Here is a 14973-nt window from a genome sequence, read left to right on the forward strand (position 1 = left end):
ACCGGCACACCACCAGCTCACACTGCAGGTAAACTGATGAGTGTCGATTAAAGAATGAAAAAGCATTAAATGCAAACCGAGCAACATTGCGGTATGGTGAATAGTAAGAGGAGTAGGTAGGATCCTTAACACACCTGGAAAGATATAAAATTAACAGATTAGCTATTGGGAATACAAACACTATTTTACTATCTCTGTGCAGTATGTTTCAACTTTAAATATAAAACCAGAAGGTAATGGTGTAAGAGAACTCAACAGGATTAAAAACCCAAGTATTCTTAGCAAGAAGGGAAATTAAGAAACAAAAAAAAGTAACAGTGGCAGTGATTACCACAATAATATATACAGCACAGAAATTTTGTAGCTCATCAAAGTTTCTGCAAACATGAGTAGCTGAAAAATAACTAGTGGTGAAGACCTGATTTGCATTTGCAAACAGGATTGCCTATTTCCAAATAGGTCCCAGCAGATCGCTGCAGAAAGTGCCCCTTTCTATTCTGGAAGAACAAAATTACTTCTAATACACAACTTTTTGGGGAAAGAAACATGCTTTCTAGTCCTTCAGTGTTGGTAGAGTACCTTGCTTGAATCGTGACACCTGACAGAAATCTCCAGGTTTTTCGCAGAACAAGTTGCTAGCTTAACTTTTCTGTCAATGAGTTTCACTTACTGTCAATTACTAGCCTTAGAAGTTACCTAACTTAGATCCTAGTCCATCTGGTTTAATTTAACCACCATGAAAAAAGATCACAATAATCAACCCAGAATTGTTACTCCAGGATATGTCAGAGTTGCCCTTAATTATATCCGTGCTCATTTCCCTAATAAATACACCAAGGATTTTAAATCCTTCTCATTCCTATTTTATTTTATAGCGCAGTGATATCCCAACACACTTTATATTTACATATAGGTATTACTGATTTCAGATTCAGTAAATACATTTGCTTTTGGCACAGCTCCATGTCACATGAATAAAAATTAACTGGAATCACAAGCCTAACTTGCAGCTTCTCAGCGGGTTACTACCCTGCTAAGGTTACTGATGTGAACACCCTCCTAGCAGGCAGAAAAATTCACATGCCACCAAGCACAGAAGGGAAACAAACTAGCACAAGCCTTTCATTCCTGGAACAAAATGGCACAGTGAGAGCCACACTTTTATGCTTCCAGCTCCATCAGTTTTGCATTCTTTACAAGAGTCCACAACTTTCCCATTTCAAATCAAAGGCACATCTTGTATCAAATCAAGCAAAATGTTTTAGGTTTCTAGAATAGCAAGAAAAAACTAAGGGTTTCTCTTCTTTTTCTTTTTTTATTTTGATGTATGGAACCATAAAGCTATTGACATCTCTATGTTTCAAGAAACAAATTCAGACCTCATTTTCTACACTACCTCCTTGAGTAAAGTCTTAGTGCTTGCCTGCAAACTTCTGAATGGCATTTCTTTGTCATATTATATTTTATTCAGGCTTTGCCAAGAGGTCTTTCTTAGAAGTATATTTATATTAAGAATTGCAAGCACCGTATACCAGCCCTAGAGCAATTCTTTCATAAATTAAGCTCTTTCAGAATTATGCATACAGCTACTTTTAAAGTGATTCTTTAGAAAGTTCTTACCCATTTCTGATCAATATATAGGCCAGTGTTCTAAAATTGTTAGGATCAGGTGATGCCACACATGTGTCCACAAACACCACAAGATTTGGGTCAGAGCTGTGAAGAGAAGCTTGAAGGAACAAACTCTGAGTCAGGTCAACATAGTAGGGAAAGTCATGCACTGGCCACAGGAAAGATGAGGAATTGTAGAATTTCAAGTTCATGTCGTATCTGCCATACTGGGTTTCATCAACGTTAATGACATCATTGGCATCGTACATTACTTGCACCCAGGTGTCCTGAAGCATTTTGCATTTGGTGTGCAAGTGAAGGTCCCTTTGCCTTTTGATGATGTAACCAGAAGCAGGCACTGTTATCACATTGGAGTAGGTGATTGTTTCATTGTTGCCCTGTTTGACACATTAGATAAGTACAAAATTACCACATATAGTCATGTCCACAGTGAGTACCATGACCTTCTCTATATGTGCCAGGTCCTAGTATTAGTCAGTAAGAACATGGCATACTCAATGTCATACATACAAACCCAAGCATCCTGGATGGGATTGTTTGCTTAACTCTCTCCTATACTTTGTTCTCTAGAACGTCACTCTGAAATAAATACAGGGATTACTTAAACCCTGGGAAGGACAACCTCCAGGAACACATGCTTCTTTTCTGTGTTTTGAATACCTGTGGGCCACAACACCCTTTGTGATTCATGACAGTTTTCCAAATATCTATTAAATTTCTATGCCCAGACTTGGACATCTCTCCTAAAATATGTTGATACCAACCTGTCTTTGTGTACCACAGCCGTTGTATGGAATGTTGAATATAACTTCAGTTGATGTAATTGTTGGTCTACAATAAGAGTCTGACAAGCTGGCGTTCCACACTGAGTAGCCACGTGACTGGAGATAGCGTCTGTCTATAACTGCGTGCATGGAAGTTGGCAAGCACACAAGGGCTAGGGAATAAAATATTAATTATCAGTGATTTCAGGTACTTGATAATGCCTGCATGTTATGACTTCAGCAAATACAATAAATTCTGTCATTTAGGGGAGAGAATTCATAAGCCAAACCACTTATTTTTATACCTTAGACCTTAATATGAATAAGCAATGGTGTCTGACAAACTTCAGCTGACCTTCAGTTAGTCTCCTGACAAAAATAAGTAGCTTACAATAGGCTGCTGCTGAGACCTTGGGCCAGTATCACCACTCACATGAAGATGCTAAGTGGAAGGTTTTATGAATAAGAATTCAAAAGCTCTTGTGGAAGGTGTAGAGCTAAATGTTCCCATTGGCTTGCAGAAACACTGTTTGGGTGGGAGAGGATCCTGAAACCACCTCCACGACATTTCACTGAATCCATGACATAAAAAAAAAAAAAAAAAATGATCCCAGGGAGATTTTGGCTTTTGGTAGAGAGAGATATTTGATAATGCAGACCAACTGGCAATGCAAAGCCTCTTGAAAGGCAGTTACAAAGACAACAGACCCAAATGTGATGGCCATCGTTTGTGCCTGGCATGGCTGTGAGTGCACGTTAGATAAACTTTCCCACTGGGACTGCAGGACAGAAGTGCAACAGGACATCCAGAGAAGTGGCTTTGAAGATTTCATCTCCTGAATGTTTCTAGAGACTCATATATAAATTCATAATGTACCTGAACCGCTGTTGGCATAGCTCTGCTTTGAATAGTTTGACTAGGAAGCCTCCAAAGGTCCTTTCTAACCAATATATCCATGAAAATATGTTCACAAAGGTAGAAAAAAGATATATGAATAATGACATGATAAGAAGAAATATGAATTTAGACTGGCCATCATAGAAAACATGTAAAGACAATTTGATACTTGAAGATTTTTTTTTAAATAAAATAATTTTTTTTTGTCTGAAAGTGATCCAGCAGTAACCAGTCATGAAATCCAAGTAGGAATGTTATCTATGTGGGATTTCTTCAACAACATCAACAAATCCTTATTTAGCAACTATAATCAGGGTATTAAAGATCCTTACCAAAGAAAACATTACAAACAGAACAGAAACTCACTGGTGCTCTGGTCTGCTGGAAAGGACTGATACTCAGCACGAAACCCTCTACTGGAATATCCAGAGTCACTGTGAAATCTGACAGTCAAAAAATTTGAGGATGATGTGTACGTGAGATAAGAACTAGAACAAATTTTTCCAAGCAGAGGAGATGTTTTGGGAGGCCCATCATAGATCTCAATATAGTCATTCTGGCATCCACCTTGCAACCTGAGGAAGAAATGTGAATATATAATAAAATGCATGATGTAAACTCTGCTTTTTAAGTGATGAACAAACAATAAACTAAGATACTGCACTCACACAACTCCCACGTAATATTTATACTTCATATAAAAGCATGGGAAATGTGCTTGGGAGCTGTGGTTGTAGTTGAGATTTGGGACCCATTTATTGCCCAAGAAAGAAGTGGCTTACTTACTGAATGCTTATAAATGTGAGCATAACACGGAAATTATTTGTCACTTGTATCTGCCATAAACACTCAGCATTATCTGGATAATTCAAAGGATAAGAAGGACTCTGGATGGTTCCGGAGGAATTAAAAAGCAAGCCACCACAAATATATTTTTTAGCTAAAACAAAAAACAAACAAACAAACAAAAAACATAAGATACAATACTTAATAATTTAGATTTACCCCTCATAAAACGAAAAATACATTTTATGTATCTAAGCAAAAGCAACAGCAAGTTAAATCTCCAGAGAAACTGAAATAATGTGCTCTTCTCATTCAGGGTACAAGACTGATGACCTCCAGAGAACGGTGACTCTACCCTGTCCTTTTACATTTGGTAGGCTTAAAAAATACGTATCTATGAGAAAAAGCAGAAGCTCCTACTTAATAACATTGAAACTAGAAAATAAAGAAAAGATTTCCCAAAAAATGAATTCAGTGAAATCAGGCCAAGCAATAGAATCACATAGAAAAAGGAGACCAGTATGAAGGATTTGAAATGTAAAAATAATTTTTCAAAAAAAATTACAATGTAAAACTTGAAAAACTAAACTATATCAATGTATAAAAAAAACACATCAAAATTAATACACTGGACAGAAGAAAAAAGCCGACACACCTGGAGTAGTAAACGGTGGACTCGAAACATTTGTCATGGCCATGGCATCTGTAGGGGAGGAAGAGAAAGGAGCAAGTGAGGACCTTGTGGATGAAGGATAAGGGCACGTTTTCTCCCAGAGTGGGGACGCTGGGACCACCCGGTGACACAGATGATGCAGAGCCTGGGGGTCTCACCAGGGTGGTCTTCCATGGTGGGAACAAGGCAAAACAAAGCCCTTGAGCACCTCTCCAACACATAGCCAACAGTGGCCAGCAAGGGCTGCTTCTTGAAAGCGTCCCGCTATTGAGGAAGGACAAGCAAGGGTACCTGAGCACACCACACCAGCATCTTCACTGTGGCCACAGTTGTGGATGCCCCAACCATTGTTCCTGCACTCGAAGAGGGACGACTCATTCCCTGTGCAGTGCACGTCATCCAGGTAGATGTTGCCAGTGCCTTGACCAAAGTAGGCACTTGATGGTGCAGATACAGCATAGCCGCACCCCAGCTGCCTGCACACGACGTTGGCATCCTGCAGGTCCCAGCTGTCATCACAGACGGTGCCCCGGTTCCCATACTGGTAAATCTCTACACGCCCCTCACACCGGTTCCTGCCGTTCACCAGGCTCAGGGAGACACCTTGGGAAGGAGGAGACATGGAAAACATGGGAGACCCCTGATCACGCGGGCACCTTCTCTTGCTGCCACAATGGCAGTGCTCTCTGAGTTTCAGGCCACCAGGATGGCCGCCCTCAGCATAACTACTCTGTGTGATTCCCTGGCTCTGCTGTGCCGTGGAGAAGACCAAATCCCACCCTGTGAGCCACAAAGTGGTACCGCCAGAGGCAGTGGCCAGCAAAACCATGACAAAGTGAGACCCACCTGGAGGAATGGATACTGTGAAGCTGGGGGCGGTCGTCCCTGTGGCATCTGTAGGGGAGGAAGAGAAAGGAGCAAGTGAGGACCTTGTGGATGAAGGATAAGGGCACGTTTTCTCCCAGAGTGGGGACGCTGGGACCACCCGGTGACACAGATGATGCAGAGCCTGGGGGTCTCACCAGGGTGGTCTTCCATGGTGGGAACAAGGCAAAACAAAGCCCTTGAGCACCTCTCCAACACATAGCCAACAGTGGCCAGCAAGGGCTGCTTCTTGAAAGCGTCCCGCTATTGAGGAAGGACAAGCAAGGGTACCTGAGCACACCACACCAGCATCTTCACCGTGGCCACAGCTGTGGATGCCCCAACCATTGTTCCTGCACTCGAAGAGGGACAACTCATTCCCTGTGCAGTGCACGTCATCCAGGTAGATGTTGCCAGTGCCTTGACCAAAGTAGGCACTTGATGGTGCAGATACAGCATAGCCGCACCCCAGCTGCCTGCACACAACCTCGGCATCCTGCAGGTCCCAGCTGTCATCACAGACGGTGCCCCGGTTCCCATACTGGTAAATCTCTACACGCCCCTCACACCGATTGCTGCCGTTCACCAGGCTCAGGGAGACACCTTGGGAAGGAGGAGACATGGAAAACATGGGAGACCCCTGATCACGCGGGCACCTTCTCTTGCTGCCACAATGGCAGTGCTCTCTGAGTTTCAGGCCACCAGGACGGCCGCCCTCAGCATAACTACTCTGTGTGATTCCCTGGCTCTGCTGTGCCGTGGAGAAGACCAAATCCCACCCTGTGAGCCACAAAGTGGTACCGCCAGAGGCAGTGGCCAGCAAAACCATGACAAAGTGAGACCCACCTGGAGGAATGGATACTGTGAAGCTGGGGGCGGTCGTCCCTGTGGCATCTGTAGGGGAGGAAGAGAAAGGAGCAAGTGAGGACCTTGTGGATGAAGGATAAGGGCACGTTTTCTCCCAGAGTGGGGACGCTGGGACCACCCGGTGACACAGATGATGCAGAGCCTGGGGGTCTCACCAGGGTGGTCTTCCATGGTGGGAACAAGGCAAAACAAAGCCCTTGAGCACCTCTCCAACACATAGCCAACAGTGGCCAGCAAGGGCTGCTTCTTGAAAGCGTCCCGCTATTGAGGAAGGACAAGCAAGGGTACCTGAGCACACCACACCAGCATCTTCACTGTGGCCACAGTTGTGGATGCCCCAACCATTGTTCCTGCACTGGAAGAGGGACGACTCATTCCCTGTGCAGTGCACGTCATCCAGGTAGATGTTGCCAGTGCCTTGACCAAAGTAGGCACTTGATGGTGCAGATACAGCATAGCCGCACCCCAGCTGCCTGCACACGACGTTGGCATCCTGCAGGTCCCAGCTGTCATCACAGACGGTGCCCCGGTTCCCATACTGGTAAATCTCTACACGCCCCTCACACCGGTTCCTGCCGTTCACCAGGCTCAGGGAGACACCTTGGGAAGGAGGAGACATGGAAAACATGGGAGACCCCTGATCACGCGGGCACCTTCTCTTGCTGCCACAATGGCAGTGCTCTCTGAGTTTCAGGCCACCAGGATGGCCGCCCTCAGCATAACTACTCTGTGTGATTCCCTGGCTCTGCTGTGCCGTGGAGAAGACCAAATCCCACCCTGTGAGCCACAAAGTGGTACCGCCAGAGGCAGTGGCCAGCAAAACCATGACAAAGTGAGACCCACCTGGAGGAATGGATACTGTGAAGCTGGGGGCGGTCGTCCCTGTGGCATCTGTAGGGGAGGAAGAGAAAGGAGCAAGTGAGGACCTTGTGGATGAAGGATAAGGGCACGTTTTCTCCCAGAGTGGGGACGCTGGGACCACCCGGTGACACAGATGATGCAGAGCCTGGGGGTCTCACCAGGGTGGTCTTCCATGGTGGGAACAAGGCAAAACAAAGCCCTTGAGCACCTCTCCAACACATAGCCAACAGTGGCCAGCAAGGGCTGCTTCTTGAAAGCGTCCCGCTATTGAGGAAGGACAAGCAAGGGTACCTGAGCACACCACACCAGCATCTTCACCGTGGCCACAGTTGTGGATGCCCCAACCATTGTTCCTGCACTCGAAGAGGGACAACTCATTCCCTGTGCAGTGCACGTCATCCAGGTAGATGTTGCCGGTGCCTTGACCAAAGTAGGCACTTGATGGTGCAGATACAGCATAGCCGCACCCCAGCTGCCTGCACACAACCTCGGCATCCTGCAGGTCCCAGCTGTCATCACAGACGGTGCCCCGGTTCCCATACTGGTAAATCTCTACACGCCCCTCACACCGGTTCCTGCCGTTCACCAGGCTCAGGGAGACACCTTGGGAAGGAGGAGACATGGAAAACATGGGAGACCCCTGATCACGCGGGCACCTTCTCTTGCTGCCACAATGGCAGTGCTCTCTGAGTTTCAGGCCACCAGGACGGCCGCCCTCAGCATAACTACTCTGTGTGATTCCCTGGCTCTGCTGTGCCGTGGAGAAGACCAAATCCCACCCTGTGAGCCACAAAGTGGTACCGCCAGAGGCAGTGGCCAGCAAAACCATGACAAAGTGAGACCCACCTGGAGGAATGGATACTGTGAAGCTGGGGGCGGTCGTCCTTGTGGCATCTGTAGGGGAGGAAGAGAAAGGAGCAAGTGAGGACCTTGTGGATGAAGGATAAGGGCACGTTTTCTCCCAGAGTGGGGACGCTGGGACCACCCGGTGACACAGATGATGCAGAGCCTGGGGGTCTCACCAGGGTGGTCTTCCATGGTGGGAACAAGGCAAAACAAAGCCCTTGAGCACCTCTCCAACACATAGCCAACAGTGGCCAGCAAGGGCTGCTTCTTGAAAGCGTCCCGCTATTGAGGAAGGACAAGCAAGGGTACCTGAGCACACCACACCAGCATCTTCACTGTGGCCACAGTTGTGGATGCCCCAACCATTGTTCCTGCACTCGAAGAGGGACAACTCATTCCCTGTGCAGTGCACGTCATCCAGGTAGATGTTGCCAGTGCCTTGACCAAAGTAGGCACTTGATGGTGCAGATACAGCATAGCCGCACCCCAGCTGCCTGCACACAACCTCGGCATCCTGCAGGTCCCAGTTGTCATCACAGACCGTGCCCCGGTTCCCATACTGGTAAATCTCTACACGCCCCTCACACCGGTTCCTGCCGTTCACCAGGCTCAGGGAGACACCTTGGGAAGGAGGAGACATGGAAAACATGGGAGACCCCTGATCACGCGGGCACCTTCTCTTGCTGCCACAATGGCAGTGCTCTCTGAGTTTCAGGCCACCAGGACGGCCGCCCTCAGCATAACTACTCTGTGTGATTCCCTGGCTCTGCTGTGCCGTGGAGAAGACCAAATCCCACCCTGTGAGCCACAAAGTGGTACCGCCAGAGGCAGTGGCCAGCAAAACCATGACAAAGTGAGACCCACCTGGAGGAATGGATACTGTGAAGCTGGGGGCGGTCGTCCTTGTGGCATCTGTAGGGGAGGAAGAGAAAGGAGCAAGTGAGGACCTTGTGGATGAAGGATAAGGGCACGTTTTCTCCCAGAGTGGGGACGCTGGGACCACCCGGTGACACAGATGATGCAGAGCCTGGGGGTCTCACCAGGGTGGTCTTCCATGGTGGGAACAAGGCAAAACAAAGCCCTTGAGCACCTCTCCAACACATAGCCAACAGTGGCCAGCAAGGGCTGCTTCTTGAAAGCGTCCCGCTATTGAGGAAGGACAAGCAAGGGTACCTGAGCACACCACACCAGCATCTTCACCGTGGCCACAGTTGTGGATGCCCCAACCATTGTTCCTGCACTCGAAGAGGGACGACTCATTCCCTGTGCAGTGCACGTCATCCAGGTAGATGTTGCCAGTGCCTTGTCCAAAGTAGGCACTTGATGGTGCAGATACAGCATAGCCGCACCCCAGCTGCCTGCACACGACGTTGGCATCCTGCAGGTCCCAGCTGTCATCACAGACGGTGCCCCGGTTCCCATACTGGTAAATCTCTACACGCCCCTCACACCGGTTCCTGCCGTTCACCAGGCTCAGGGAGACACCTTGGGAAGGAGGAGACATGGAAAACATGGGAGACCCCTGATCACACGGGCACCTTCTCTTGCTGCCACAATGGCAGTGCTCTCTGAGTTTCAGGCCACCAGGATGGCCGCCCTCAGCATAACTACTCTGTGTGATTCCCTGGCTCTGCTGTGCCGTGGAGAAGACCAAATCCCACCCTGTGAGCCACAAAGTGGTACCGCCAGAGGCAGTGGCCAGCAAAACCATGACAAAGTGAGACCCACCTGGAGGAATGGATACTGTGAAGCTGGGGGCGGTCGTCCCTGTGGCATCTGTAGGGGAGGAAGAGAAAGGAGCAAGTGAGGACCTTGTGGATGAAGGATAAGGGCACGTTTTCTCCCAGAGTGGGGACGCGGGGACCACCCGGTGACACAGATGATGCAGAGCCTGGGGGTCTCACCAGGGTGGTCTTCCATGGTGGGAACAAGGCAAAACAAAGCCCTTGAGCACCTCTCCAACACATAGCCAACAGTGGCCAGCAAGGGCTGCTTCTTGAAAGCGTCCCGCTATTGAGGAAGGACAAGCAAGGGTACCTGAGCACACCACACCAGCATCTTCACCGTGGCCACAGTTGTGGATGCCCCAACCACTGTTCCTGCACTCGAAGAGGGACAACTCATTCCCTGTGCAGTGCACGTCATCCAGGTAGATGTTGCCAGTGCCTTGACCAAAGTAGGCACTTGATGGTGCAGATACAGCATAGCCGCACCCCAGCTGCCTGCACACAACCTCGGCATCCTGCAGGTCCCAGCTGTCATCACAGACGGTGCCCCGGTTCCCATACTGGTAAATCTCTACACGCCCCTCACACCGATTGCTGCCGTTCACCAGGCTCAGGGAGACACCTTGGGAAGGAGGAGACATGGAAAACATGGGAGACCCCTGATCACGCGGGCACCTTCTCTTGCTGCCACAATGGCAGTGCTCTCTGAGTTTCAGGCCACCAGGACGGCCGCCCTCAGCATAACTACTCTGTGTGATTCCCTGGCTCTGCTGTGCCGTGGAGAAGACCAAATCCCACCCTGTGAGCCACAAAGTGGTACCGCCAGAGGCAGTGGCCAGCAAAACCATGACAAAGTGAGACCCACCTGGAGGAATGGATACTGTGAAGCTGGGGGCGGTCGTCCCTGTGGCATCTGTAGGGGAGGAAGAGAAAGGAGCAAGTGAGGACCTTGTGGATGAAGGATAAGGGCACGTTTTCTCCCAGAGTGGGGACGCTGGGACCACCCGGTGACACAGATGATGCAGAGCCTGGGGGTCTCACCAGGGTGGTCTTCCATGGTGGGAACAAGGCAAAACAAAGCCCTTGAGCACCTCTCCAACACATAGCCAACAGTGGCCAGCAAGGGCTGCTTCTTGAAAGCGTCCCGCTATTGAGGAAGGACAAGCAAGGGTACCTGAGCACACCACACCAGCATCTTCACTGTGGCCACAGTTGTGGATGCCCCAACCATTGTTCCTGCACTGGAAGAGGGACGACTCATTCCCTGTGCAGTGCACGTCATCCAGGTAGATGTTGCCAGTGCCTTGACCAAAGTAGGCACTTGATGGTGCAGATACAGCATAGCCGCACCCCAGCTGCCTGCACACGACGTTGGCATCCTGCAGGTCCCAGCTGTCATCACAGACGGTGCCCCGGTTCCCATACTGGTAAATCTCTACACGCCCCTCACACCGGTTCCTGCCGTTCACCAGGCTCAGGGAGACACCTTGGGAAGGAGGAGACATGGAAAACATGGGAGACCCCTGATCACGCGGGCACCTTCTCTTGCTGCCACAATGGCAGTGCTCTCTGAGTTTCAGGCCACCAGGATGGCCGCCCTCAGCATAACTACTCTGTGTGATTCCCTGGCTCTGCTGTGCCGTGGAGAAGACCAAATCCCACCCTGTGAGCCACAAAGTGGTACCGCCAGAGGCAGTGGCCAGCAAAACCATGACAAAGTGAGACCCACCTGGAGGAATGGATACTGTGAAGCTGGGGGCGGTCGTCCCTGTGGCATCTGTAGGGGAGGAAGAGAAAGGAGCAAGTGAGGACCTTGTGGATGAAGGATAAGGGCACGTTTTCTCCCAGAGTGGGGACGCTGGGACCACCCGGTGACACAGATGATGCAGAGCCTGGGGGTCTCACCAGGGTGGTCTTCCATGGTGGGAACAAGGCAAAACAAAGCCCTTGAGCACCTCTCCAACACATAGCCAACAGTGGCCAGCAAGGGCTGCTTCTTGAAAGCGTCCCGCTATTGAGGAAGGACAAGCAAGGGTACCTGAGCACACCACACCAGCATCTTCACCGTGGCCACAGTTGTGGATGCCCCAACCATTGTTCCTGCACTCGAAGAGGGACAACTCATTCCCTGTGCAGTGCACGTCATCCAGGTAGATGTTGCCGGTGCCTTGACCAAAGTAGGCACTTGATGGTGCAGATACAGCATAGCCGCACCCCAGCTGCCTGCACACGACGTTGGCATCCTGCAGGTCCCAGCTGTCATCACAGACGGTGCCCCGGTTCCCATACTGGTAAATCTCTACACGCCCCTCACACCGGTTCCTGCCGTTCACCAGGCTCAGGGAGACACCTTGGGAAGGAGGAGACATGGAAAACATGGGAGACCCCTGATCACGCGGGCACCTTCTCTTGCTGCCACAATGGCAGTGCTCTCTGAGTTTCAGGCCACCAGGATGGCCGCCCTCAGCATAACTACTCTGTGTGATTCCCTGGCTCTGCTGTGCCGTGGAGAAGACCAAATCCCACCCTGTGAGCCACAAAGTGGTACCGCCAGAGGCAGTGGCCAGCAAAACCATGACAAAGTGAGACCCACCTGGAGGAATGGATACTGTGAAGCTGGGGGCGGTCGTCCCTGTGGCATCTGTAGGGGAGGAAGAGAAAGGAGCAAGTGAGGACCTTGTGGATGAAGGATAAGGGCACGTTTTCTCCCAGAGTGGGGACGCTGGGACCACCCGGTGACACAGATGATGCAGAGCCTGGGGGTCTCACCAGGGTGGTCTTCCATGGTGGGAACAAGGCAAAACAAAGCCCTTGAGCACCTCTCCAACACATAGCCAACAGTGGCCAGCAAGGGCTGCTTCTTGAAAGCGTCCCGCTATTGAGGAAGGACAAGCAAGGGTACCTGAGCACACCACACCAGCATCTTCACTGTGGCCACAGTTGTGGATGCCCCAACCATTGTTCCTGCACTCGAAGAGGGACAACTCATTCCCTGTGCAGTGCACGTCATCCAGGTAGATGTTGCCAGTGCCTTGTCCAAAGTAGGCACTTGATGGTGCAGATACAGCATAGCCGCACCCCAGCTGCCTGCACACAACCTCGGCATCCTGCAGGTCCCAGTTGTCATCACAGACCGTGCCCCGGTTCCCATACTGGTAAATCTCTACACGCCCCTCACACCGGTTCCTGCCGTTCACCAGGCTCAGGGAGACACCTTGGGAAGGAGGAGACATGGAAAACATGGGAGACCCCTGATCACGCGGGCACCTTCTCTTGCTGCCACAATGGCAGTGCTCTCTGAGTTTCAGGCCACCAGGACGGCCGCCCTCAGCATAACTACTCTGTGTGATTCCCTGGCTCTGCTGTGCCGTGGAGAAGACCAAATCCCACCCTGTGAGCCACAAAGTGGTACCGCCAGAGGCAGTGGCCAGCAAAACCATGACAAAGTGAGACCCACCTGGAGGAATGGATACTGTGAAGCTGGGGGCGGTCGTCCTTGTGGCATCTGTAGGGGAGGAAGAGAAAGGAGCAAGTGAGGACCTTGTGGATGAAGGATAAGGGCACGTTTTCTCCCAGAGTGGGGACGCTGGGACCACCCGGTGACACAGATGATGCAGAGCCTGGGGGTCTCACCAGGGTGGTCTTCCATGGTGGGAACAAGGCAAAACAAAGCCCTTGAGCACCTCTCCAACACATAGCCAACAGTGGCCAGCAAGGGCTGCTTCTTGAAAGCGTCCCGCTATTGAGGAAGGACAAGCAAGGGTACCTGAGCACACCACACCAGCATCTTCACCGTGGCCACAGTTGTGGATGCCCCAACCATTGTTCCTGCACTCGAAGAGGGACGACTCATTCCCTGTGCAGTGCACGTCATCCAGGTAGATGTTGCCAGTGCCTTGTCCAAAGTAGGCACTTGATGGTGCAGATACAGCATAGCCGCACCCCAGCTGCCTGCACACGACGTTGGCATCCTGCAGGTCCCAGCTGTCATCACAGACGGTGCCCCGGTTCCCATACTGGTAAATCTCTACACGCCCCTCACACCGGTTCCTGCCGTTCACCAGGCTCAGGGAGACACCTTGGGAAGGAGGAGACATGGAAAACATGGGAGACCCCTGATCACACGGGCACCTTCTCTTGCTGCCACAATGGCAGTGCTCTCTGAGTTTCAGGCCACCAGGATGGCCGCCCTCAGCATAACTACTCTGTGTGATTCCCTGGCTCTGCTGTGCCGTGGAGAAGACCAAATCCCACCCTGTGAGCCACAAAGTGGTACCGCCAGAGGCAGTGGCCAGCAAAACCATGACAAAGTGAGACCCACCTGGAGGAATGGATACTGTGAAGCTGGGGGCGGTCGTCCCTGTGGCATCTGTAGGGGAGGAAGAGAAAGGAGCAAGTGAGGACCTTGTGGATGAAGGATAAGGGCACGTTTTCTCCCAGAGTGGGGACGCGGGGACCACCCGGTGACACAGATGATGCAGAGCCTGGGGGTCTCACCAGGGTGGTCTTCCATGGTGGGAACAAGGCAAAACAAAGCCCTTGAGCACCTCTCCAACACATAGCCAACAGTGGCCAGCAAGGGCTGCTTCTTGAAAGCGTCCCGCTATTGAGGAAGGACAAGCAAGGGTACCTGAGCACACCACACCAGCATCTTCACTGTGGCCACAGTTGTGGATGCCCCAACCATTGTTCCTGCACTGGAAGAGGGACGACTCATTCCCTGTGCAGTGCACGTCATCCAGGTAGATGTTGCCGGTGCCTTGTCCAAAGTAGGCACTTGATGGTGCAGATACAGCATAGCCGCACCCCAGCTGCCTGCACACGACGTTGGCATCCTGCAGGTCCCAGCTGTCATCACAGACGGTGCCCCGGTTCCCATACTGGTAAATCTCTACACGCCCCTCACACCGGTTCCTGCCGTTCACCAGGCTCAGGGAGACACCTTGGGAAGGAGGAGACATGGAAAACATGGGAGACCCCTGATCACGCGGGCACCTTCTCTTGCTGCCACAATGGCAGTGCTCTCTGAGTTTCAGGCCACCAGGACGGCCGCCC

General features: G+C 50.7%; 1 protein-coding gene across 1 annotated transcript; it reads right to left on the reverse strand.

Moving 5' to 3' along the window:
* Positions 1–1790: 1790 nt before the first annotated feature.
* Positions 1791–14024, reverse strand: DMBT1 (deleted in malignant brain tumors 1). The gene is given in 12 exon segments (XM_080403073.1): positions 1791–5762; positions 5919–6511; positions 6773–7499; positions 7503–8354; positions 8511–8812; positions 9230–9967; positions 10229–10831; positions 11093–11819; positions 11823–12559; positions 12686–13132; positions 13376–13458; positions 13552–14024. Coding segments are annotated over 12 exon segments (7128 nt in total). The 5' UTR covers positions 14016–14024; the 3' UTR covers positions 1791–4907.
* Positions 14025–14973: the final 949 nt, after the last annotated feature.

This window comes from Falco punctatus (assembly GCF_963210335.1).
Source record: "Falco punctatus genome assembly, chromosome: 9".
NCBI classification, from domain to species: domain Eukaryota; kingdom Metazoa; phylum Chordata; class Aves; order Falconiformes; family Falconidae; genus Falco; species Falco punctatus.